Source organism: Pseudophryne corroboree, chromosome 11 (genome assembly GCF_028390025.1).
Source record: "Pseudophryne corroboree isolate aPseCor3 chromosome 11, aPseCor3.hap2, whole genome shotgun sequence".
NCBI classification, from domain to species: Eukaryota; Metazoa; Chordata; class Amphibia; order Anura; family Myobatrachidae; genus Pseudophryne; species Pseudophryne corroboree.
Window position 1 is genome coordinate 275,743,431 of NC_086454.1, and position 24,896 is coordinate 275,768,326.

At 40.6% G+C, this 24,896-nt stretch overlaps 1 protein-coding gene across 2 annotated transcripts in view; it reads right to left on the reverse strand.

Moving 5' to 3' along the window:
- The window catches only part of LOC134969443 (cadherin-8), a 572,329-nt gene that overhangs the window by 161,179 nt on the left and 386,254 nt on the right, over positions 1-24,896 (reverse strand). For both annotated transcript variants that reach the window (XM_063945395.1, XM_063945396.1), the window contains one exon: positions 12,328-12,495. In XM_063945395.1, the coding sequence (XP_063801465.1) occupies positions 12,328-12,495 (168 nt within the window). The remainder of the gene's footprint in view (positions 1-12,327; positions 12,496-24,896) is intronic.

Sequence of the window (24,896 nt, forward strand, 5' to 3'; positions counted from 1 at the left end):
CAAGAAACGGCTAAGGCCCTGGCCTATGTTCATGACTAGTGATTTAGCTTCACATGACGATGGAAGCACTCATCCTCCCGCTAGAAAAATTAAAGAGCACAGTAAAGAACTGTGCGTTCTAAGATAGTATCACAAATCCCCAAGAAGAGTCAAAGTGTGTCGGCGGTTGCAATGCCTGACCTTCCCAACACTGGACAGGAAGACGTGGCTCCTCCCATCATTTGCACTCCCTCTGCAAGAGCTGGAAGGAGCACCCACAGTCCAGTTTCTGATATTCAAATAGAAGATATCCCTGTTGAAGTACACCAGGATATGGGTGTTGCTAGCACTGAGGAGGAAGTTGACAAGGAGGATTCTGATGGTGATGTGGTTTACTTAAATCAGGCACCAGGGGAGACACCTGTTGTCCATGGGATGAATAAGCCCATTGTTATGCCTGGGCAAAATACCAAAAAAGCCACCTCTTCGGTGGAATTATTTCTCTGCAAATCTGGACAACAGGTGTCAAGCCATGTGTTGCCTCTGTCAATCTGTAATAAGTAGGGGTAAGGACGTTAACCACCTAGGAACATCCTCCCTTATTCGTCACCTGCTGCGCATTCATCAGAAGTCAGTGTCAAGTTGTGAAACTTTGGGTAAGAGCATAAGCAGTCCACTGACACCTAAATCCCTTCTTCCTCTTGTACCCAAGCTCCTGCAAGCCACACCACCAACTCCCTCAACATCAACTTCCTCCTCAGTCAGGAACGTCAGTAGTCCTGCAGGCCATGTCACTGGCAAGACTGATGAGTCCTCTCCTAACCAGGATTCCTCCGAAGGATCCTTGAGTGGTACGCCTACTGCTGCTGTTGCTGCTGCTGTTGTTGCTGCTGGGAGTCGATCGTCATCCTAGAGGGGAAGTCGGAAGACCACTTGTAGTACTTCAACTAAGCAATTGACTGTCCAACAGTCCTTTGTGAGGAAGATAAAATATGACAGCGGTCATCCTGTTGCAAAGCGGATAACTGAGGCCTTGGCAACTATGTTGGTGTTAGACGTGCTTCCGGTATCCGCCATTAGTTCAGTGGGACTTAGAGAATTGTTTGAGGTAGTGCGTCCCCGGTACTAAATCCCATCTTGGTTCCACTTCACTAGGCAGGCGATACCGAGAATGTACAGAGACATCAAAAAAGTGTCCTCAGTGTCCTAAAAAATGCAGTTGTACCCACTGTTTACTTAACCATGGACATGTGGACAATTGGAATAGGGCAGACTAAGGACTGTGACATCCCACTGGGTAGATGTATTGCCTCCCACAGCAACTACAGCAGCGGCACCTGTAGCGGCATCTCGCAAATGTCAACTCATTCCTAGGCAGGCTACGCTGTGTATCACCACTTTCCGTAAGAGGCACACCACTGACTACCTCTTACAGAAACTGAGGGACAACATCGTATAATGGCTTACCCCAATTAGACTCTCCTGGGGATTTGTGATATTGGACAACGCCCCCAATATTGTGTGTGCATTACATCTGGGCAAATTCCAGCACGTCCCATGTTTTGCACATACAATTAATTTGGTGGTGCAGAATTTTTTGAAAAATGACAGGGGTGTGCAGGAGATGCTTTTGGAGGTCTGAAAAATTGTGGGACACTTTTGACATTCAGCCACCGCGTGCCGAAGCCTGGAGCACCAGCAAACATTGCTGAACCTGCTCTGCCATCACCTGAAGCAAGAGGTGGTAACGAGGTAGAATTCAACACTCTATATGCTTCAGAGGATGGAGGAAAAGCAAAAGGCCATTCAAGCCTATACATCTACCTACAATATAGACAAAGGAGGGGGAATGCACCTGACTCAAGCGCAGTGGAGAATGATTTCCATCTTGTGCAAGGTTCTCCAACCCTTTGAACTTGCCACACGTGAAGTCAGTTCAGACGCTGCAAGCTTGAGTCAGGTCATTCCCCTCATTAGGATTTTGCAGAAGCAGCTGGAGAAATTGAAGGAGAAGCTAAGATGGAGTGATTCCGCAAAGTTGTGGGACTTGTGGGTGGAGCCCTTTATTTGCTTTGCCAGGATTCAAGAGTGGTCAATCTGTTGAAATCAGAGCACTACATTTTGGCCACCGTGCTTGATCCTAGGTTTAAACACTACATTGTATCTCTCTTTCTGGCAGACACAAGTGTGCAGAGGTTCAAAGACCTGCTGGTGAGAAAATTGTCAACTCAAGTGGAACGTGACCCGTCAACAGATTCTCCTTCATTTTCTCCTGCAACTGAGGCTGCGAGTAAAAGGATAAGATTTCCTAGCCCACCCACTGGCGGTGATGCAGGGCAGTCAGGAGCGAGTGCTGACATCTGGCCCAGACTGAAGGACCTGCCAACGATTACTGACATGTCTACTGTCACTGCATATGATTCTGTCACCATTGAAAGAATGGTAGAGGCTTATATGAGTGAGAGCATCCAAGTAGGCATGTCAGACAGTCCGTATGTATACTGGCAGGAAAAAGGCAATTTGGATGCCCTTGCACAAACTGGCTTTATTTTACCAAAGTTGCCCACCCTCCAATGTGTACTGCGAAAGAGTGTTTAGTACAGCCGGTAACCTTGTCAGCGATCAGCGTAGGAGGTTACTTCCACAAAATGTGGAGAAGATGATGTTCATCAAAATGAATTAGAATTTCCTCCGGGAAGACCTTTACCAGCAATTGCCTACAGAAAGTACACAGGGACCTGTGATGGTGGATTCCAGTGGGGATGAATTAATATTTGTGAGGAGGAGGATGTACACACTGAAAGAGCTGAGGAATCGGAGTATGAGGTCAACATCTTGCCTCTGTAGAGCTAGTTGGTTCAAGTAGAGATTAATTGTCTTTTTTGGTGGGGGCCCAAACAAACCAATCATTTCAGCCACAGTCGTGTGGAAGACCCTGTTGCTGAAATGATTGGTTTGTTAAAGTATGCATGTCCTGTTTATACAACATAAGGGTGGGTGGGAGGGCCCAAGGACAATTCCATCTTGCACCTCTTTTTCATCTTTGCATCATGTGCTGTTTGGGGACTAGTTTTTTAAAGTGCCATCCTGTCTGACACTGCCATACAACTCCAGGGGTTCTGCTGTATAAGTTCAGGGGTAATGCCATATAAGTCCAGTCCAGTGGTGCGGTCTTGTGCTGCATCAGTCTAGTGGCGGTCTCTTGTGCTGCCATAAGTCCAGTGGTGGAGTCCTGTGCTGTATATTATTTACTCTAAGTACATTACTTATATTATTAACCAAATAATTTTTACAGGGTTTGCCCTGTGTGGTGTAGGGGTATGCTAGCCTGTGCTGCATATTATCATAATAGCTCCAAATAACAGAGTTATTATTATCCAAATTAATTTTACAGGCTTTGCTGTGTGTGTGTGTGTGTGTGTGTGTGTGTGTGTGTGTGTGTGTGTGTGTGTGTGTGTGTGTGTGTGTGGTTTAGGAGTACACTCTCCTGTGCCACCAATTTTGTGTGTGTATTACATCTGGGCAAATTCCAGCACGTCCCATGTTGTTTGTGCCGCACACTTGTGTCGCTTAGCTTAGTCATACAGCTACCTCATTGCACCTCTTTTTCTTCTTTGCAAGATGTGCTGTTTGGGGCATAGTTTTTTTAAGTGCCATCCTGTCTGCAACTGCAGTGCCGCTCCTAGATAGGCCAGGTGTTTGTGCCGCACACTTGTGTTGCTTAGCTTAATCATACAGCTACCTCTAGCACCTCTTTTTTTTCTTCTTTGCATGATGTGCTGTTTGGGGCCTAGTTTTTTTAAGTGCCATCCTGTCTGTAACTGCAGTGCCGCTCCTAGATAGGCCAGGTGTTTGTGCCGCACACTTGTGTCGCTTAGCTTAGTCATACAGCTACCTCATTGGACCTCTTTTTCTTCTTTGCACGATGTGCTGTTTGGGGCATAGTTTTTTTAAGTGCCATCCTGTCTGCAACTGCAGTGCCGCTCCTAGATAGGCCAGGTGTTTGTGCCGCACACTTGTGTCGCTTAGCTTAGTCATACAGCTACCTCATTGGACCTCTTTTTCTTCTTTGCACGATGTGCTGGTAGGAGCCTAGTTTTTTAAGTGCCATCCAGCCTGCCATTACAGTGGCACTCCTAGATGGGCCAGGTATTTGTGCTGCACACTTGTGTCGCTTAGCTTAGCCATCCAGCTACCTAATTGCACCTCTTTTTCTTCTTTGCATCATGTGCTTTTTTGGGCCTATTTTTTAAATCTGCCATCCTGTCTGCCACTGCATTGCCACTCCTAGATGGGCCAGGTGTTTCTGCCGCACACTTGTGTCGCTTAGCTTAGTAATCCAGCCACCTCGGTGCTACCTTTTGGCCTAAAAACAATATTGTGAGATGTGAGGTGTTCAGGATAGACTGTAAATGAGTGGAAATGAATGTTTTTGAGGTTAATAATACAGTAGAGTCAAAATTAATTACGTGATTTTAGCTGTTTTTATAAAAATCGTCCAGATCCAAAACTAAAACCAAAACACGAGAGGGTGGTTTTGGCTAAACAAATCCAGATCCAAAACACGAGCATGGAACCAGAACCAAAATTAAAGCACAAAACACGAAAAGTGCCTGCCGCACATCTCTAGTTTTGGCCCAGTTTTCGACAATGTGAATCTGACTAAAAAAAAGTCAGATTGACACTGTCGGGAACGAGCCAAACCTGTCGGGTTTGGCCCGGCAGTGAATAGAGAGCGGTTATGTCCTTTCCGCTGGAAAGGACTCAACAGCAATTGAATATATACCATATAATACAACGTAGTCCCCGCCTCCCATGTCCCCAGGGGTGCCATAATTAATTAATAATTACCACTCTAATTACCAGCAAGTATCTCTCTCCCACTATTACCAGTGAAGAACCATATATAAATGTAAAAGGGTCACCAAATGTGAACTATGTACCAAAGTGCAATTGTATATAGAAATACAACACTCACAGTCATGTTAAAAGTGGCATCATATATAAAGTACAACAACAGAGCAGTCAGCATCAAAGCTATAAAGGACAAAATACATATGTATAAATATATTGGTAGGATAGCACAACCAGAAGACACTCAAATACCATCAGGCAATAGTCAAACTGCAGTTGAACACTTACTGGTGTAGAAGTCAGATATTACTCCTTCCATCATAGGCAACAATCCAAATAGGTGATACTATACAAAGGAAAACACATTCTTTATAGATCAACCTAAAAAATGACACTAGAAGTTAAATAAAATAAGGGTATAGTGTACTTACTGAAGCATATCATCACCAAGAATAAACCATGCTGTCAGCTCAATAGGTGAACCACTAATCAAATTGTTTATAGCACCATGACCGGAAATCGAACCCCGGACAGGAAGTGCTGAAAAGTTCACTCAAAATAACCTTAAATCAACCAATTAAACAGCGCAGCGGGAGAGGATAAAGATAATAATATGGTTTTTCACTGGTAGTAGTGGGGGAGAGAGATACTTTCTAGTAATTAGTGTGTTAATTATTAAATTATTATGGTGCCCCTGGGGACATGGGAGGCGTGGCCTAAGTTGCATTATATGTATTTTTCTTTTTTTGATTGATATTTACATTATGAATCTACTTTTTTGGATTTCCTTTGTACCATCATCTATATTGTCGATTTTGACATTACACCAGTCTTGAGAAAGATTCCTTTGCGGTTCGAAATGTCGACATTAATGGCAGTATATGAACCATGAATAAAATTGTTGGAAACCTCTACATATACAAGTGGATCTAGATTTTGGGCCTCTGGTTTATTTTTGATGTGGATGAGAGTGTGGGACATTTGGGAATGTGTATACTGTATGATTATATATGAAAACTACTCATTCCACACATTTCCACTGTAAAGTTATATAGTTTCAACTTAAGTAACAGAATTAGGTCTTTTTAGGTTCTAAAGGTCAAAATACTGTGGGTCATTTTAGGTACTAACACCCAGTTTTGGTCATTTTAGGTTCCATAGTGATTAAGGGTGTGTACACACGGTGAGATTCGGACTTAACCGATTCTCACTGTGCGACGGGGGGCCGGGTCGGCACTTAGCCAGTATCGCAAGCACATAATGAGTGTGCTTGCGATCCTGGTACTGTGCGATTTTGGCTAAGTGTCAATCTTGACTATCTCTTCTATAGAGATAGTCAAGATTGACTTGCCTGCACAGTCTATTTTTTCTGCAGATGCCGACCGTGCGGGGCCGCGCATCGGGATCGGATCGGGATCGCAAGGTGACTGTCACCTTGTGATCTGCACTATCTTTTCTTCCGATTCTGACTATATAGTCAGAATCGGAAGAAAAGATCTCACCGTGTGTACACACCCTAAGGGCGGTATCCTATTATCCACGGTAAAACATCCTATTAGATCGCCTGTAAAAAAAAATGCCCTTTCTCCCAAAAACACACAGGTACAGTGAAACCTGTGTGTTTTTGCTTGAAAGCGGGGCTGTTTCCAGGGATTTGGTTTCGCCTGCCCGAGGCAGGTGAAACAATATCCCCGATAACTGTGGTGACCTGCAGTGTCTCATGCCCGCTGCAGCAACAGTAGGCTTGAACTGCAGGGAGGGTGCTGCAGCCTGGGAGCTGTCACTTGGCGTTGTGACACCAGGCGGGGAAGCCGGAGCAGCGCTGTGACCTGCATCCCCACCTCTTTCCCAGGCATCAGTCACATGACAGTGGAGTGGTCATGTGACCAGGTGTGGGGGGGGGGAAACGGAGGTTTATATTTGTGTCTTGAAATCAATAGAATAAAAACAACTTCTAAATATGTACCCACTATTTTAATTATTACTTTCAATTAGAGATGTGTGCGGACCCCTGTGTTTTGGTTTTGATTCTAATTCATCCTCGTGTTTTAGTTTTGATTTTAATTTTGGTGAAAGCATCCCCAAGAGTTTTGGTTTGGATTCCGTTTTTGGTGCAGTTTAAAATTGATTTTAAAAAATTGATAATCATTGATAAAAACAGCTAAAATTATGTAATTTTTGCAATCCAACACCCAAAATTTGGATTTAATATCCGATTTAAAATCAGAATTCTGAACCAAGGGAGGATCAAAACCAGGACTTGGTTTAGATCGGAACTCCTCAGGGGATCTGAACTGGGTTTTGGTTCAGTTCGCATCTACAAAATTGGGGTGGATTCGGATTTCTGGAGAACTTGAACTGCACATCTCTACTTTCAATACAAACTGAGTCTAATAAAAACTGTAATAGCCATATTATATTTTCAACCTGTATATTTTTCACTGTAAGGATGTGGTAAACTCTAGCAAACAGCAAAAAATGGGATGGAGGTGGAGAACAATTCAGACAAGTTTCCATGAAGATATTTTCCCATAAGCCTGTAACAACAGCCGCATGCATCCATGCCTTTATCCATAATCTTGGTTAAATTACTGTAATCAGAACACGTACACCAGCCCTATCCTTGGTATAAGATATGCATCTGACATCAGATGCTTCACTGCATTCACACAACTCCCTCTAGCCCGCAGTTTAGCCTACACACCCTCACTAAACTTACAATACCACATTATCACCCACTGTTTCCCTTTCAGACAAAAAGTACTGTGGATTTGCAACTGATATGCTCATGACTCAGATTCGCCCATAGATGCCTATGCTCAGCTATGGAGCATACACAGAGCTTAAGATCACAAGAACCATTTTTGCGTGCAACTCTGGAAAAGCCCCAGGACCAGGAGAGCCTGATTACACAGACCAGTCACAGTGATGTACAGTAGGACAGCACAACAAACCCTCAGGCAATTTCAACCTTCAAACAATTGCTTTTCTTGTCCTGTGAAGAATAGTTCCCGGTGATACACATATATTAGGATGACAAAGGTTGTAATCGAGCATTCATCTGTTTACAATGAAAGACAGAAAAAAGAGAGAAAGAAAGAAAGAAAGAAAGAAAGAAAGAAAGAAAGAAAGAAAGAAAGAAAGAAAGAAAGAAAGAAAGAAAGAAAAATGCTTATCCTGCAAGAACTAGATTCCAACCAATACAGACGTGTCCTCAAATAATTGTCCTTCTGTCCGACATAACTTAGTTAGAGTGGCAAGAATTGGTACAAGTGATGAGGTGTAATAAGATTTTGTTCTACAGAACCCTATTGTTTAGCTTGGAATGCTGCACGTGTCGTGATAAGGTATCATGGAAAAACCATGTGTGCTATATGTCTGCAAAGAAGGATAGTTGGGTGTAGAAAAATCTGTACACTAATATTAGATCACTACTAGACTCTCTAACAGTTCTCATTAAATATTAGCATGCCCAGAAAGGTCTTTATACAGCCTCTAATATATTAAAACCCTTTGAAAAATCCTTAATTGCAGTCTATTTTATAGTCTTTGAAATTATATTGAAAATCACATATAACACATTATATTTCATTCCCCATGGAAATATTCATGAAAAAGTCACACAATACTCAAATTTAAAATGAGGTTCTTCTTCTTCTTCTTTATATTATTATTATTATTATTATTATTATTATTGTTTAATTGTTACTATTATCCTTATCCTTTGTTCATATGGCAGTACAAGTGCCCAATAAAACACATAAAAATATGAGCAAAACAATAAAACAGGAACTTACAGTACAATGCAAGAAAACTACATGGTATATTAACATTTCTGCATCAGCAGTCATAACACGCAAATAAGCAGCAGGGTGGCAGAAACTAAGTGTTAGGTGCCATTGTAGGAAGTATAGAGCAGATGATAGCATTAGTAAGGGAATGCAGAGCACGTTAGGGAAGATGGCCCTACTACTGAAAAATTACATTCTAAAGTGTGGGGGGGGGGGTTGAAAGACAGGGGTGACATAGATGGGGTAAACAGTGAGCATGGGGCAGTGGGTTAGTATGAGAGTTGGATAGCTTAATGAAGAAGTGGTCTTAAGATGAATTTTTTTTTTTTTTTAGAAAGGTGGAGAGTATTCCAGAGGTAGAGAGTAATCCAAGCAAAATCTTGGAGGCGGGAATGGGAAGATGTAATCAGTTGGCAGAAGAAATAACATTAATTTGTGGCGCAAAGAGGGAGGGTGGGAGTGTGAATGGAGATAAATTCAGAGATGTAAATGTGGAAAGTTTGGGTGAGGGATTTGTAAGTAAGTGTGATAAACTTGAATTTGGATTTGAAGGGAGGGGGAACCAGTGTAGGGCTTGTAGGAGATTGGTGGCAGATGTACAGTATGTTTGGAAAGGAAGATGAGCTAGGCAGCAGCATGGAGTACAGATTGGAGTGGAGAGAGGTGGGAGTCCAGGAGCTCAGAAAGGATGAGGTTACTGTCGACCAATATGGAGATAACCAGTGAGTAGATGAGGGTCTTAGTAGCCTGGGTGAGAAATGTTAGAATCTTAGAAATATTCTTGGGATTGAAACTGAAGGACTGCAAAAGGTAGTGAATGTGTAATTAGAAGGAGAGGGAGAAGAAAGAATAACTCCAGGACAGTGCACTTGTGGGCTAGAGGAGATGGTGGTGCTGTCAGTAGATAATGAATTTGTGGCAGGTGAGGTTATGCGGGAGGATGGGAAGATCTTAGATATGAGTGAGGGAAGAGTGGGGAAGACATCAGGGGAGTAAAGGGATCTTAGTATCATCAGCATAGAGATGATATTGGAGTTCAAAAGAGCTGATGAGCTTAATTAAAGAAGATGTATAGAGGGAGAATTTGAGAAGTCCAAGAACAGAATCTTGGGGGACACCAACTGTTAGTGGGAGTAGGGGAGAAATGGAGTCCTGTTAGGAGACAGAGAAGGAATGGTCAGAGAGGTCAGACAGCCAGGGGAGGGCAGAATCACATAGACCAAGAGATTTAAGTGTTTGTAGGATGAGAGGGTGGTCCGCAATGTCTACAGAACAGTTGTAACCATCCAGAATGTATTAACCAATAATCTGTTTGGAATTGGATAGTGGTATCAGAATATGCCATCATTAAATTGCATAGCATGCTGAGAATCTGCAATATTTATTTTATTATTACTATTAGTACAAACTAAAAATTTGAACAAAGATATTTTATCCAGTCACTTTTCTCCACACTTGAATCCTCAGTTCTTCTGTATGAGACATAAGACTACGCAGATGTATGCCAGCTTTTGTGAGCAGTATAAAGCAATTTGACAATCACTTGACCATGACATGATCATGATCAAGAAGTGAATAACCTAGTGACCTAATTGCTTTACAGACTTGTGGAATGTGTAAATAAGACTTTACCTAGAGACATGCAGAAAATAGCATTATACTGTATTTTTATATTTCTAGGGAATCAAACTTATGAAAATGAATTCAGGCCTCTCACATAGCTTGGAACATAACTGATTCACCTTGAACCGATCAGCTGAAAATAATTTTTGAAATTCACAGTTTTTCTCACTCACTATAAAAACAGCCTCTTTGAATTACATGGTAAAGGGTCTGAACACTTCAGATATGGAAATGCTTTCCGTCTTGAGTATGTTAATATTTGTTGTACAAAGGACTGTTTGCACAGACCCTGCAGCATTTATCATACCCCAAAGTTGTATTTATAATGACTGTATCCTTTGTCTGCCAAGAAAATGAATATTTAAAATCGAAATAAAGTGAAAATATCAAAGTGGTAAGATGACCACAAAATCCTGGTATCATTTGTCTGTGTGATTGGGTTAGGTAAATTTAGAGTTTCTAAGAAATAAATGTATTTTAAATGTGCGTAAGAATTGTGTGAATGCAATTTGGAAAATCTGGAACAGGGTCAGGTATACCAACTTTACATGGTCCCTGTGATATAACTATAGGTTTGCCATAATATCCCTTTAACTATGGAAATCAATGATTTACTTGGGTTCTGTGGCTGATTAAAACCAGGTGAAATGCAAGCATGAATTTTGCAAGCCAAACCTGTGTAAATCATAGGTGTCCCAGATTAAAGAGATGTACTGTACGAAGCTCATATGGCTTTTTATTCATCTTACTTGTTATTTTAGTGTGCTTTCCTTTCTAGCTCTGGCTGGAGACACCCACAACTAATTGGGTATATAGGGTCTCATGTAATGACTTGCGAGATAGCCGGAGCTTCGAGACTCCGGCCAAACCCGTAGGTTTTTTTTAAATAAGCAAACATTTACAAGGCATAACCAACCAGGTTTTGCCTTGTAAATGTTTGCTGCTTTAAAAAAAAACATATGAGTTTGGCCGGAGTCTTGGAGCTCTGGCCGTCTTGCAAGCCATTACATCCGGCCCATAGTGTGAGAGCAGACAGAAATCTGCAGGTTGGTAAAATGCAGAATTTAACCAGCACAATGACAGAATATCCCTGGTCACAGCATCCACTGGCCATATCTGATAAGGTCCACGGCAGGGGTTTGAGTCAGAAGAGCTCGTCTGTAGGGTAGTGGAGACCTGAGCACGCTAGATCCATCTATTCATTTTCACTAAGGTAGCTGTTTAGTGTCTTAGAAGAAGACTTTATTACCTGCCAGGTGGAGTAGGGAGACCTTGCCTTTCATTTTGGCTGAGTGTGCAGTATATTTTAATATATTGTGTACAGATCTGTCAGACTACAATTTGTATTCTTTTCATATTAATGATCACCTAACTGCCCAAAGGGGGAACTCTTACATGTGATCACACAATTTTTTTACAAGTGGTAGAAGAAACAACAGGGCCATAGACGGCAGTGTTAGATGTGGTACTAACAAGGTGGGATTTAGGAAACACTGATCACACAATGTGGTAACAATTGACTTCAGTTTCAATTAAATATTTTATACAACAATTATGAATTCTTGAAAGGCAAAGGTTAAACAGCTCAGAAAAACCTGTAGACTGGGGGGAGGGGGGGGGGTGTACTCGTAAATAAATCACAGAGAATAAATGGAGGCTACAGAAAACATTTTAAATAAATACTGTAGGTACATATTGAACGGAAACAACATTTCTAGAAACAAAAAACAACCAATGTGGCTGCATAAGCTGAAAGGAAAAAGAGAACAATTGAATTGTTAAAAAGGGTTTTTTTTTTCTGATGTTATTCTTTGATCATATGTCTAAGTACAGTAGAACAAATGAGCCTTGTCTGGAATGAAGAGAACCCACAACATTGGCTTCCTACAAACAACTTGAGAAACACTGTTCTAGACCATCTGCTTCTGCAGTATGTTAAGACCACCCAGCAAGACTGATTCTTCTGTTAATGCACACATCCGCTGCAATCAGCGGAGTCAGCTATTTTAGAATATCACATTTTATTCCAATATGCTTAGAATTATTAAACCAAGAAAAGTATAATCTTATCTGTACTTACTCATTGCAAACTTTGGAGGGTTGTCATTAACATCAGTGAGGGTCACAGTAACAGTTGTTGTTCCGGAGAGTCCTCCCATGTGGCCACCCATGTCCTTGGCTTGAATGACAACAAGATATTCCTCTCTTGCTTCTCTATCCATGTTTGAAAGTGCTGTCTTAATGATTGCTAGAGTAAGACAAAAGAAGAGTCTTTATTAAATGTATTCATGTGACTAGGTAATGTAGCCAGCCTTAGAATTTGAGACCATGGTGAAACCTATAAGGCATAAGGAATAGGGGATTGCTGCACTCAAGTATGAGGCTGAAGGATCTAGTAGTCAGTGTTCCCTTTGAATTTCAATATGTTACTTTCCATGATTTGATGAAAACTGTGGTTGTGCCATTGGTTGTTCTCATGGAATCCGAGCCATTAATCAATCATCTATTATTGTTTATGTGTCACAATAAAAAAGCCTATTGTGTCTAGGGTTAGAGGCAATATATGTAATGGACCATTTGCACAAACTGTGTTTTATTTGTAAATAGCACACATTTGATATAATTGACTTTATTTTTCAAATAATCACGAAGTTCAGTTTTATTTATAACGGGTTACGACTCATCTGTCACAATAAATACATGTTGTGGTATCTACAGTATGTTAGTAAAGATATCAACACCTAAACATTGGAGAACCACTTCTCTGAACTGTGTTATCTTGTCTGCTGATTAATGTTTTATGTAAAATACAATGTGCAGGGTTGCACAGGTCAGCAGAATGTCAACGAACTCCTTCAAGGTGAAATTATTATTAGATGGAAGTTTTAATCTAATTCTCAGAGGATCCCTTTAGAGGAAACAATGATGTCCAATGAGCTATCATGAATGCTGTCATGATTAACATTGAATAGGGCATTTGTACAGTAAATAAACCATTTTTCTAATGTGTCTTTATTAAATACACAAGTATCAAGTTTTAAAAATGTTCAGACTGTTCAAAAGCATTTTCTTGGTCTGATTCTGTGCCTTATTCACAATTCAAGCTTTGCCTTCCTCAGGACCTACAATCAAGACCAACCGACTTTGGACTGAGTATAACTTGACCTTTATTTTGGCACTAGACTGAGCGAATATACCTGAAAAATTGTTCATTCTCAAGTTTTGCCCTTCCCTCCAGCACAGATCATCTGTGGTTGTGTGATATTTTTCACCGATGTTCTGGCATTACTAGTGACAAACACAGTGGATTGATTTTTTTACACCACTGGACATGTGTACAGTACTGTATGTCACAGTGTGCCTGTGCTGTGATGATCATGCAATGATGGTCGCAGAGGATATATTTCCACAGCAATTGACAATAAGGGACCGTTTATTTGGTTGTGAGTTTTTGCATTGACATTTTGCTAATTTCTTTTTATAATGTGGAAGTGATATATATAAAGAACTTGAACTTAAAGGGAGCTAAGGGGGGAATGGGGTGTAGCGACTGTTTCTGGGGAGTGTGACAGCTTGTGACTATCACCCCATATGCAGTTACAATGGCTACAGCGTCTTACTGCCAGTGTCTATGCTGCACAATGATAGGGTTAATCAGATGTTCAATGTTTGTCCCATATTTGCATCTTTGTGCATAAGTGACAGTTCAGAGACACAGCCAATGGGTGTCTCAATGGGTGTAGTATGTCTGACCGGCGGTCAGCATACCGACGCCGGGATCCCGGCAGCATACCGATGCCGGGATTCCGGCGGGGAGAGGCGAGTGCAGCAAGCCCCTTGTGGGCTTGCTGCGCTCGCCACACTGCGGGCTCGGTGGTGACCTGCCGTCGCCACGGGTTCTATTCCCACTCTATGGGTGTCGTGGACACCCACGAGTGGAAATAGTCCCTGTTGGTCGGCATGCCGACCATCGGGATAGTGAGGGGGCGGGATGTCGGTGGAGGTCATATGACTGTTGGTCACCCTACCGCCGGTCACATGAATACCACCCGTCTCAACATACCTTTGACATTCTCATACTTTTACACATCCTTTTCGTACAAATGCACTGCTGCAGTGTTGTTGTTATTATTATTATTATTATTATTATTATTATCTTTTAGTTATATTGCGCCACAAGGGATCCTCAGCGGCCATTACAGAGTACATAAGCAAATGAGCAAAACAAGAAATAAAGCACTTACAGTTTGAGCCAATATAGGACAAATACAAGGTATATACAGAAAACCAGGGGTTAAGTGCCATCAAAGGGAGTATTGCGTATAAGATGTAAGTGTAAGTAAGAGACGTGTAGGCACATGAGGGGAGAAGGCCCTGCTTTTGTGAGCTTACAATTAGCACAGGTCCCTGAATCAGGCCCTAGTGTATGGTAGAGATATTCTGGATCTTACTTGGAAGCATTAGAGGTGATTCAGGATCTTACTTGGAAGCGGAAGCGAATCTCGGATATGTTAATGCAGCAGGAGGCTTCTGGTATAAGTAGAAGCATCCTGCATGCATTTGTGATCCAGTGCTTTGGTGGAGACTACATAATCTGATCACTTGTGACACCTTCAGTCATCTTGGTGAACCATGAGGTCATGCAGACTGGCAGCCACAGCTCTGTCCTTTGGGTCAGGAAGTCTCCATCAAGGGACGTGGTTCCTGGCCTGGGCACTCACACAAAATGAAGGCAACAAGTCTCAGTTTTGTGAAACTGTCAATCACTTGACATCTGCAGCCATACTGGGTCCCAGATTGATCAAGCCTTGGAGAGTAATAAATAGCATGGTGATAAAGTACTAAACAATCAGCTCCTAACTATCATTTTTCAAACACAGCCTGTAACATGGCAGTTAGTAGCTGGTTGGTTGGAACTTTATCACCCGTGCTATTAATCACTCTCCAAGCCTTGATAATGGGGGCCTGAGTCTGACATGTGCAGTACGGGTCCAGCGCATAATCAAAGTACCAAACATTGGTACTTTGTGTCCTATGTGCCACTTTGTCTGGACCTGAATTAGGCCTATTCTGTGGCTGCTGTAATTTTTGGTATCTCAGGAATTTGAACACCCACAAAATTATAATCAAGTTAAAATAGTCAAGAAAAGGACTGACATAATAGGGGTAAGTGTAATAGGGCCGGAATTTCAGCTAAGAATGAATTTGGCTTTGGAGGCCCTGTTTTCAGTCAGATAGCGGCAGGGGTTAGAACAAGTAATTTAAATCCCAAATATATACAGAGATATAATTAAACTTTGGGCCTAATTCAGATTGGATTGCAGTGTGCAATCCAACTGGAATTTTTGAGAAAATTATGCGGGCACCATCCTGCACATGCACCAGCATTTTCTGCGGGAGGGGGGGGGGGGCGCAGAAAATATGATTGCCTCTACCTGTTAATCAGGCAGATGCAGTAGCGGGGCTGGGGGGGCGGGCAATGCTCCCTTTTCCAGGGAGCAGATGGAGCATTGCAGGGGAGGAGCCGGATGAACGGGGGTGGTGCAGTGCGAAAGGGGCTGTGTTGGGGGCCTGATTGCGACAGCTGTGTGACATCACATGAAGCTGCTGTGATCGGGAAGATGGCAGAAGGTCTCCTGTGCGCACAGCTAAGCTGCGCCGGCAGGAGGCTTCCACTACTTCTGCTAACAAGCAGAAATTGCGATGCAATAGCAATTTCTGCTTGTTGAAGGGGGGGGGGGAGGGAGGGAGGCTCCAGTCAGCATGCTGGGTGGCCTTGCCCTGCGATGGGCGGCCCCCAATATGTGATCCAAAGGATAGCAAATTCTGCTAATTAGCATAATTTGCTATCCTTACTGAATTAGGCCCTTTACCTGTTGTGATTAGGGGGTAAATATAATAGTCTGCATGATGCAGGCATTGGCTACTATCCAGTGATTTAGCCCAATGTTTTAAAGAGATAATAATTTAAAAGGCAAAACTGATCTAGTTAAGATTTTAATGTGCCTGTTCATTTCACTGTAAAATATATGGAGATTTATGTCTATATCACATTGAACATACAGGTCTGTCAGGGCTTAGCACACATTGCATACAATGCTGTACCTAAATACAGACTGGAATCTATGATAAAAGCATCTTATTTGTTTATAACGTTCTGGCAGACATTTTGGAGGGACTGTTCAGAGTTATATTTTGCAGATTAAAACCAAAAATTCTGAGTAGCTGTGCTAATTGCTACCGCAGGTCCTTCTGTGTCTGAAATCCCACATCGCTACCTCATGCCCAAAATAAGATGAAGACACTCTCATACACCAACTGCTGTTCCTGTGATACCCCATTAAAAAAAGGAAATTTTCGAAAACAGTGTAGTGGCCAGTGCCATTTTAAATAAAGTTTCTTTAAAAAAACAAAACAGTATGAGGAGTGACAGTTGGAGCCGTTGTGAGGGGAGAATTGGTGACGCCATATTTTAGCAGAGATGTGCAGCTAGGAAAGGGGAGACATATAAGCAGAAAGCTGATAAGCAGCAGAGAGAGTGTCCCACCATGGGTGCTGTGTAATAAAGGATCCAGCCACTGCTCCCCTCACCTCAGAGAGCTGCAGTGTAAGTGGAGGGAAAGACTGTGAATGGGAAAAACACTTTGAGGAGTAGGAGAGCTAGAGGCCGGGGCAGGGCGCAGAGGAGCAGTCATCGTGGCAGACCGTACGAGTACCTGTCAGAGTGCAGTCAGCTTATTGTGAAAGGAAACGCCTCATGTAAAGTGGACACTTAAAAGACCAATTAGAGAAATTGATAGGAACCCATCGGTACTAAATATAGTGTCCTCTTTCTTTTACTTGCTGTTGTGCATACAGAGATACTAAAAACAAGTGTGACTGCAGCCTGACATATAGGAGGAAATGTAATTTCACTTAATGTGGGATTGATACACAGAGTTCGTCTTCCCTACAACTTTCATACTGTTTTTCCTAAACCTGTTTTAAGTATACTCAATGTAGTTATTGGTCCCTATCATCACTGGCCTCACAGTCCTCCATTGGAAACAGAGTTACTACAATTTACTACATGGAACATTTGACCAGGGTCCAACCAATTTACTTCATTGTGTGCACAAAAGATATATTGGCCATATATTGCATGCACGGTATTAAGAATATATAGGTCTGTGAAAATGATTTGTACATGGTTTATTTTCTTTATGTATGGGATGCTAAACTAATCTGTATAATTAATAAGTAATCATTTGTGGTGTTGTTTGCAATTGTTATAAGAAGTATGGCCCTCATTCCGAGTTGATCGCACTAAGCAACTTTTTGTTGCTGGTGCGATCAACTAATCTCCGCCTATGGGGGAGTGTATTTTAGCATAGCAGGGCTGTGAACGCTTGTGCAGCTTTGCTATGCTAAAAAAGTTTCCTGCAAAACAAGACTGGGGTAAGAGTTATTTACCCTGTGCGACGGATCCGGCAATGAAGGTCCCGGTCCTGACGTCAGACATCCGCCCTCCAAATGCCTCAACACTCCTGCATTGGACTCACCACGCCCGGAAAACGGTGAGTATTCGCCCGGGAACGCCTCCCACCTGTCCATCTTTTTGCGATCGCCGCTGCAATCACATTTGTCGCTGGCGTCATCATTGCCCGGTGAGGATCGTCACCAGGCAACAACGCAAGTGCACAATACATCCACCGTGCATGCGCATTTCAGACCCGTTCGCACCGCTGCGTGCGAACGGTTCGGAATGACCCCATATATCCTATAGCAATATAATTCCCTTGTTGCAAGATGTTAACTAAAATTGTTACACTGTTGTGGCAAAAATGTGTTCTTAATAATTGTATGAACCTTTATATTAGTGAAGTAAACAAAACTTACACTTGATAAACTTAAATATTACAGATTTGCTTGTCAATTACTGTGTCTTAGGAAATTCTGGTAGTCCTTGCCTCTCTGCCCAAGAAAGAAGGAACCGTCTAAGAATCTGTGACTTCCATAGCTAGTCAGGAGGTAAGACCTGAAGGAGATAGACTTACAGCAAAGGTGCTGCTACTTTTCCTATACCCTCTTTATAAGAAAATGCATATTCTCCAATGGGACATACTAAACCGATTATAATGTGGACCATACATCAGAGCTCCGATTCCCTATTCTGCCCATGCGGATCTGTTCTGCAGATTGGCAGGCATCAATGATCATTGATCCATTGGGAAATCAGCAAAATCCTGCATGCTGAAAACCCCCGACTCGCCAATCCTAATCATTTTTTGCTCAGAATCGGCAAATAGGGGATTTATAACATATTGAATTTCCTCGATACCCTAACCCAGGCATCAGGAGAACAGGGAATTGTCCCAATTATCTCTTAATGTATGGGCCCCTTAAGACCATACATATAGAAGGCAAGAACAATTGGTTCTGGGAGTGTGGCCTGACCAGCAAACAGGAGAGACGTGTCTGTGTGGAGCTCCAGGCATTTGATAATTAAAAGCCGTTTCCATCATCTATTTAGCCCACACTCAGCTCCATCTGCCCCCTATATAGCTCCCTTCTCCTATCTGGACCAAGTGTGCATGGTCTCGGAGCGCGCACTAGAATGATCCTTCCTCATAACCGTGGAGGCCTTGCTCTCCATGATTTGGCTTTATACCATGACGCTTGTCTGCTAGCTCAATTAAAATACTGGAGGTTAACTTATTCTCAGTCCCTGTGGGCACACATTGAGGGTTTTGGATGTTTAAATTATCCCCTAGAACACTTGCTATGGACTCCTAAAGCCCTCCGTCCCTTAAATTTATCCACTTTACCTTCTACGATCTCATCTTTTTACGAGTGTGGGATAATTTAATTGGCAAACTTCCAGGATTTACTGCCCCATATGCAGCACTTTCATTGAAAGCTGTGAGTAAGTTAATACCCAATCTGAATATTTCTGCTTGGAGTGCCTGCAGTATTTCTATAATAGGAGATTTGATGGATGGAAACACTCTCCTCACGTTTCCCCAACTACACGACCGAGTATCTCTCCCTCATAACGAACTTTTTTACTACTTCCAAATTAGACACTGGTTTAAGAGCCTGCCCCATTCACAAACCTGTCCCAGCTACAAAACTCAATCTGTTCTATCCCTCCCGTGTCTCTCTGACTGCTTCCTCTAAAGATATAGCCTTTTGGTATAATACACTTATAACATTAGCCCCATCCCAAAAGTCTAGTGTCCAGCAATGCTGGGAGACGGACTTAAACGTCACCATAACTGATATGCAATGGGAAACATTGTATTGTTTAACATTCCGTATGTCTAGATGTTTAAATCATTCAGAAATGCATGTCAAACAGATTATATCTAACCCCAGAAAGGATACACTCCTTTTGGCCTTCATGCTCTCAATATTGCTGGAGGAATTGCGGAGAAATAGGCCACTTGTTCCATGTTTTTTGGTCTTGTCCCTCACTACGAACTTTCTGGTCAGATGTTTTCTGATAAATAAAGTTTTACAAATAACCCTAACCCCATCCCCCACTTTAGCGTTGCTTCATATTTACCCTACGGAAGTTCCAGCTCATCATAGATATTTACTGGGACACCATAGCTCAAGCTTGGAATAGGTCGGTAGCACCTCCTGTTATAAAAGTTTTTCATAAGTTTCACTTTCATTGTACCATGGAGACTGTATACATTCCTTATTCCCCTTTTGCCTCCTCACCCATTGTGAGGTGGTTACCCTGGCATGACTACGTCACAGCGGGAGTCAGTGCTACCCTCATATCTCACCCTTCTATGTCCTCTCCTTTACAGTTTAGTCTAACTGAAAATACTACCTCTTAATGTTTCCTTGGTCACAACAACTGTATTACTATTCCTTGATTCGTTAAATTGTGTCTGATCTTGAGGTTGTTCTCCTCTATATGCTTTTACTATGTAGTGTTTTTTTTTTTGTTCATTTATTGATCCACATTATTTGGTCCACTAACATGTTCCTCTCTCTATCCTTTTTTGAATATATGTATGATGTTATTGGTGTGTACTACCCCCCCACCCCCCATTTTCTCTGTACCCCCATATCTGTATAAAATTTCAATAAAAAATATTGATGTTAAAAGATCAATTGGTTCTAAAAGAGTGAGATGATGGCAAAGATAAAAACAATAAAATGCCTTTAAGAAGTTTATGTAAAAGAAGGAAATATTGTAAACACTCAGAGTCTTTGAGAATTAACCTTGAAAGGCTGCAATCTCATAAATATTGGTTGGACCTCCACTAAATGACAAATTCACTTTAAGGGCACAGAAGCACATGGATATCTTTGTTTGAGGTTAACTTTAAGGTCAGCTGCCATAAATAAGCCTATGCAGGTAACCTCTATCCAGAAGGACAGTACTGGTTTAACTGCAGTACTTCTTTTGTTTTTTAAGACTACGCAATGCACGAGTCAATATGCATGGATCAAACATTGCTTCAATACAACACCCTGCTCAATCTAAATAACTTACTTAAAACATATTTTTTGGACTTTGCAAAAAAAAAGAAGGAATATCTGAATTTCAAAATTGGTATACTGTTGGTATGGTAAGTTTGTTTAGTGTTGTGCCTCCTGCAGCAGTTTCATTTTGACATGTAACATAGCTTCATGCAGAGTAGCAACAAACACTTCATTATGCAGAAAAAGGATCAATTTCTCATGATTTGCTGTTGGCGGTGTACATGTTCATTTATCAGGAGGCTGTTGATAAGGGCAGAACTGCGGAATTTGCATTTATGAATTTAGTTTCATTTAAGGTAAATCATATTTAATACTAAAGTGATGATCTGATTGAATGCTTTATATATATATATATATATATATATATATATATATTTAAATCTTGCTTCCTCTCACATACTGACATTTATTTATATAGTAATAAAAGTTCTGGTAAACATAATGCTTTCATACCAAGATTGTGGGGCCCATTTATCAACGAGTGATAAAACTTGTTGTGAATGATAAAACTCGTTATGTATGAAAAATAGTGGCCCACCCAATCAGCTCCCAACTGTCATGTGTTCAGCTCCTAACTCTGATGTGTTTTTGATAAATGACAGTTGAGAGCTGATTGGCTGGAGCATCCTTTATCATATGCAATGACTTTCATCATTCCCAATGAGTTTTATCATTTGTTAATAAATGTGCCCCTATTTTCACTAAATTAAGGAACATTATGATATTTATGTGACACTTTGGGGCCTATTTATAGACCAGAACGAGAAGTTTGTATTTAACATCCAGTCAGACTCCTAGGGGGAGATTCAAATGTTTGAAAAGTCGGTTGGGTGTCTGTTTTTTCCTGTCTATTAGATAGGAAAAAACAGACTCCCAATTGACTTTTCAAACATTTGAATCCCCCCCCCCTAGGGTCATATTTTTTATTGAAACTGTGGGTAGAGCTCACCAATGTTCCTCAAAAAGATCTCGCTATTTAGGAGAACTTATACGTTGACTTTCCGGTCATAATTGGGACATTTTCTCAGCACCACCAAATATCATATATCAGTGAAACAAACAATCAAGAAACTCTAATTTCTTGAGGATTTAAAAAGCAAGGCAACAAAAACAGCTATAGCTGATAAGTGCCAATCAGTATTTAATGCCTCTATGCCTCTATGTGTTAAAATAGTGTGCTTGCACACAATAACAACTTATTATTATTAATTACTTGTTCTATCAAATATGTATTATGGCAATGGCTAACATTAACCAATAAATCATTTGTATAATTACCATCCCATAGAGGGCAGCACTCTAATGTATTAAGGTCAATAAATGGAATACATACCAAATAACAATATTATGTTAAATGCTATAAAAATAATAAACTAAAGAAAACACAATTTTATATGGTATGTATAGTGCGATAAGCGTAAGCATTTTATTCCTCCTCCTAAATGTTCTTTGCCTAACTTTGACAAAGGTTAGATATTCCAAAAATAGTACAGTATGTGCTTATAAACAACCCATCAAAAATATCTTCCATGCAAAACTAATGCTGTGTTGATTGAATTAGACTTAAATAATTAGAATTGCATTGTTTTTCTTTTCGCCACAAGGAAACTGCTCGCTTAATTGCCAGCTGTTGGTGTTAATGGTGTCACTTTCATCAGCAGAAAGTAAAGCTATGTAACTCAACCACAAACACATGTTGAAGCAACCAATGAAAGTTTCACCATAGAGAGTGATGTAGGGATTAGTAGATTATAAAAATAAACAATGTATTTTTCTGATCCTTTTTTTTTTTTAAATGATTACTTTTAACAGTGCAGTTATAAATCTTAACCAGTCATGTCTTACTTAGAAATGTTGTGTTTGGCTCCTGGTATTATGAACACAATGGATATTTAGAGGGTAGTGCTTGTTTTTTAGACTATTTTTTTTATTGTTTTATATTTTAACTAGTAAGGAAATGAAGAAACATAAAATATAAACTGAGGAAAAGACAAAATGTGTAGAGTTGAGAAACTGAGAGGATCATTGCTCTCTATAAGGGAGTCTGTTTGTGTGTTTGTGGTTATGTAGAAATGAATGAAGGCAGGAGATTGCATGCTTATATTTGACGTTTCTGCAGAATTGCTTTTTAGAGATGAAATGCCGAGATTTTCTACAATCGTTTTTCCACTGTATGTAGTTTTACTATCAACAACACATGGTTCTTTTCTAAATTAATTGGATACTTTATCTGGCCTAGTAAGATTTTTCTTGCAAACATGAATGTATTATCTATTGCTAGCCAAAGACCTGTAGGTGAAGACCCAAATATGATTCCCATCTTCCATGTCATTGATTATGTGTCCAAATAATCCTATTTTTTTTAAATAAAAAAAATAAAAATCATACTACAATTTAATTAAATGGACGTATTTTGTATAATTCCTTATTTTCCAGCAGTTATAGTTTGGAACTGAGTAAGGAGCTAGTAGCTAGCAGTGAAATAATTGGGGGAAAAAAACACATTATTATACTAAAACAAAATTGTATGTGTTGAAGTTGGATCTTGGTTACAATCAGGGTCAAGTGTAAATAAAAGTTGAGAACCTCTGATTAATGACATATATTCATCTCAAGGTCACTAGCTATTAATTAGATGGATATAGCTGATCTGCTATGGGCCTATTTGTTTTATTTTTTTTCCAGATTAATTTGTATGTAATAATAGAGGTTGTAGATATATGTTGTTTTGCTACAGTATATCTGACCTCACATATAAGCTAAACATATTGTTGTTGTTCCTATTTGCCTAATGCTAATGTCAAGAAAATACACATTAACCGTTATGTGGCATGGCTTCATCTGGCTTTTACAATGGTGTGCAAAAACCTGCAGAGACCATTGCATTCGATGTAGAGTTATTATGTCTGTTCCATAATCTAGCTCACAAATTACATGTTTTCTCAAGATGGTGTAATGGTTAGCCTTACTGCCTCACAGCACTGAGAAAATGGGTTTGACTCCCACATTTTTATGAAGTGAAACAATGTTTGTGGTATCCAAGCTCTATTTTCTCTATGCAATATTGTACCCAACGCGGCTGTTTCTTAGTGTGCAACCTGGTGATTGTTTATTATTATAAATTAGCAACCACATTCAGGCCCATGATGACATCATATAGGGCATGACTTTACGCAGCTTGGACACCGGGACCATGAGCTGGAGGTGTAGTCCGCACTTGGGTGTTGGGGATATAAGGTAAGCTGTTTACATGTACAGTATCTGTAACGTCTAAAGAAAATTTCAATATGAAATTGAAACGTTGAGAAACCTTTGAATTTTTTGTTATTTATTTGTTCATAATTGCCATGAGGGCCGCTCTCCAAAATTGGCATTATATCTTTTCTACTGAAAGCACCCTGCCATGTTGCATCTGAGGAGAGGAGAGTGCCAAATATGGATTGAAGTGTATTTGCATTACTACCACTCTAAGGCACCCCTGCACTTTAAGAAGTATCAAGACTCTTGCACGGAGCACTTTCCTCTACAGCACTTTTCTGGATATAACACTTTGCACTAGTGCACTTTTGCACATTCGTGATAGAACCAGTTGGAATGTGGAAATCGAAAGGATTTTATGCAAAGAGAACTTTTTGAGTACAGCACAGGATGAACCAATGCCATACCTGAATCTACTAATTCTAAAAAAAGGTGAAGTGGACTTTTACATACATGGCATGACCCTGACTGAATATTTCAGGGAAAAGAAAATCCTGAGGGGGTTTTGCATCCGCAGCTCACCTACCATTAGCCGTAATAATGCCGACTTCTGTAGAAAATGGGCAGCTATTCTAAACCGTGCCTTCTTTGACTTAATTCTGCTGGTGATTGAAGAAGCTACCAGGGAATTAGGTGTTATCAGGGTAAAACTGAAGAACTTTGAAACTTTACATATTCATAAATTTAAAGAGAACAAGTCCGAAGACTAGATTAATAAAAGTACAGGTTGATAAATATTGCAGTGACCTGATTCAATTTAAGTGCAATAAATTGGCAACAGTAAACAAAGATTATGAGGATAAAAGAGACTACCATTGGGCAAACAACCAGGCAGCAAGTCGCAAATTCCAGCGGCCTCACTTTCAGAGGAAAAAGATATTCCCGTTGGAAAAAGAGTCCTCTACA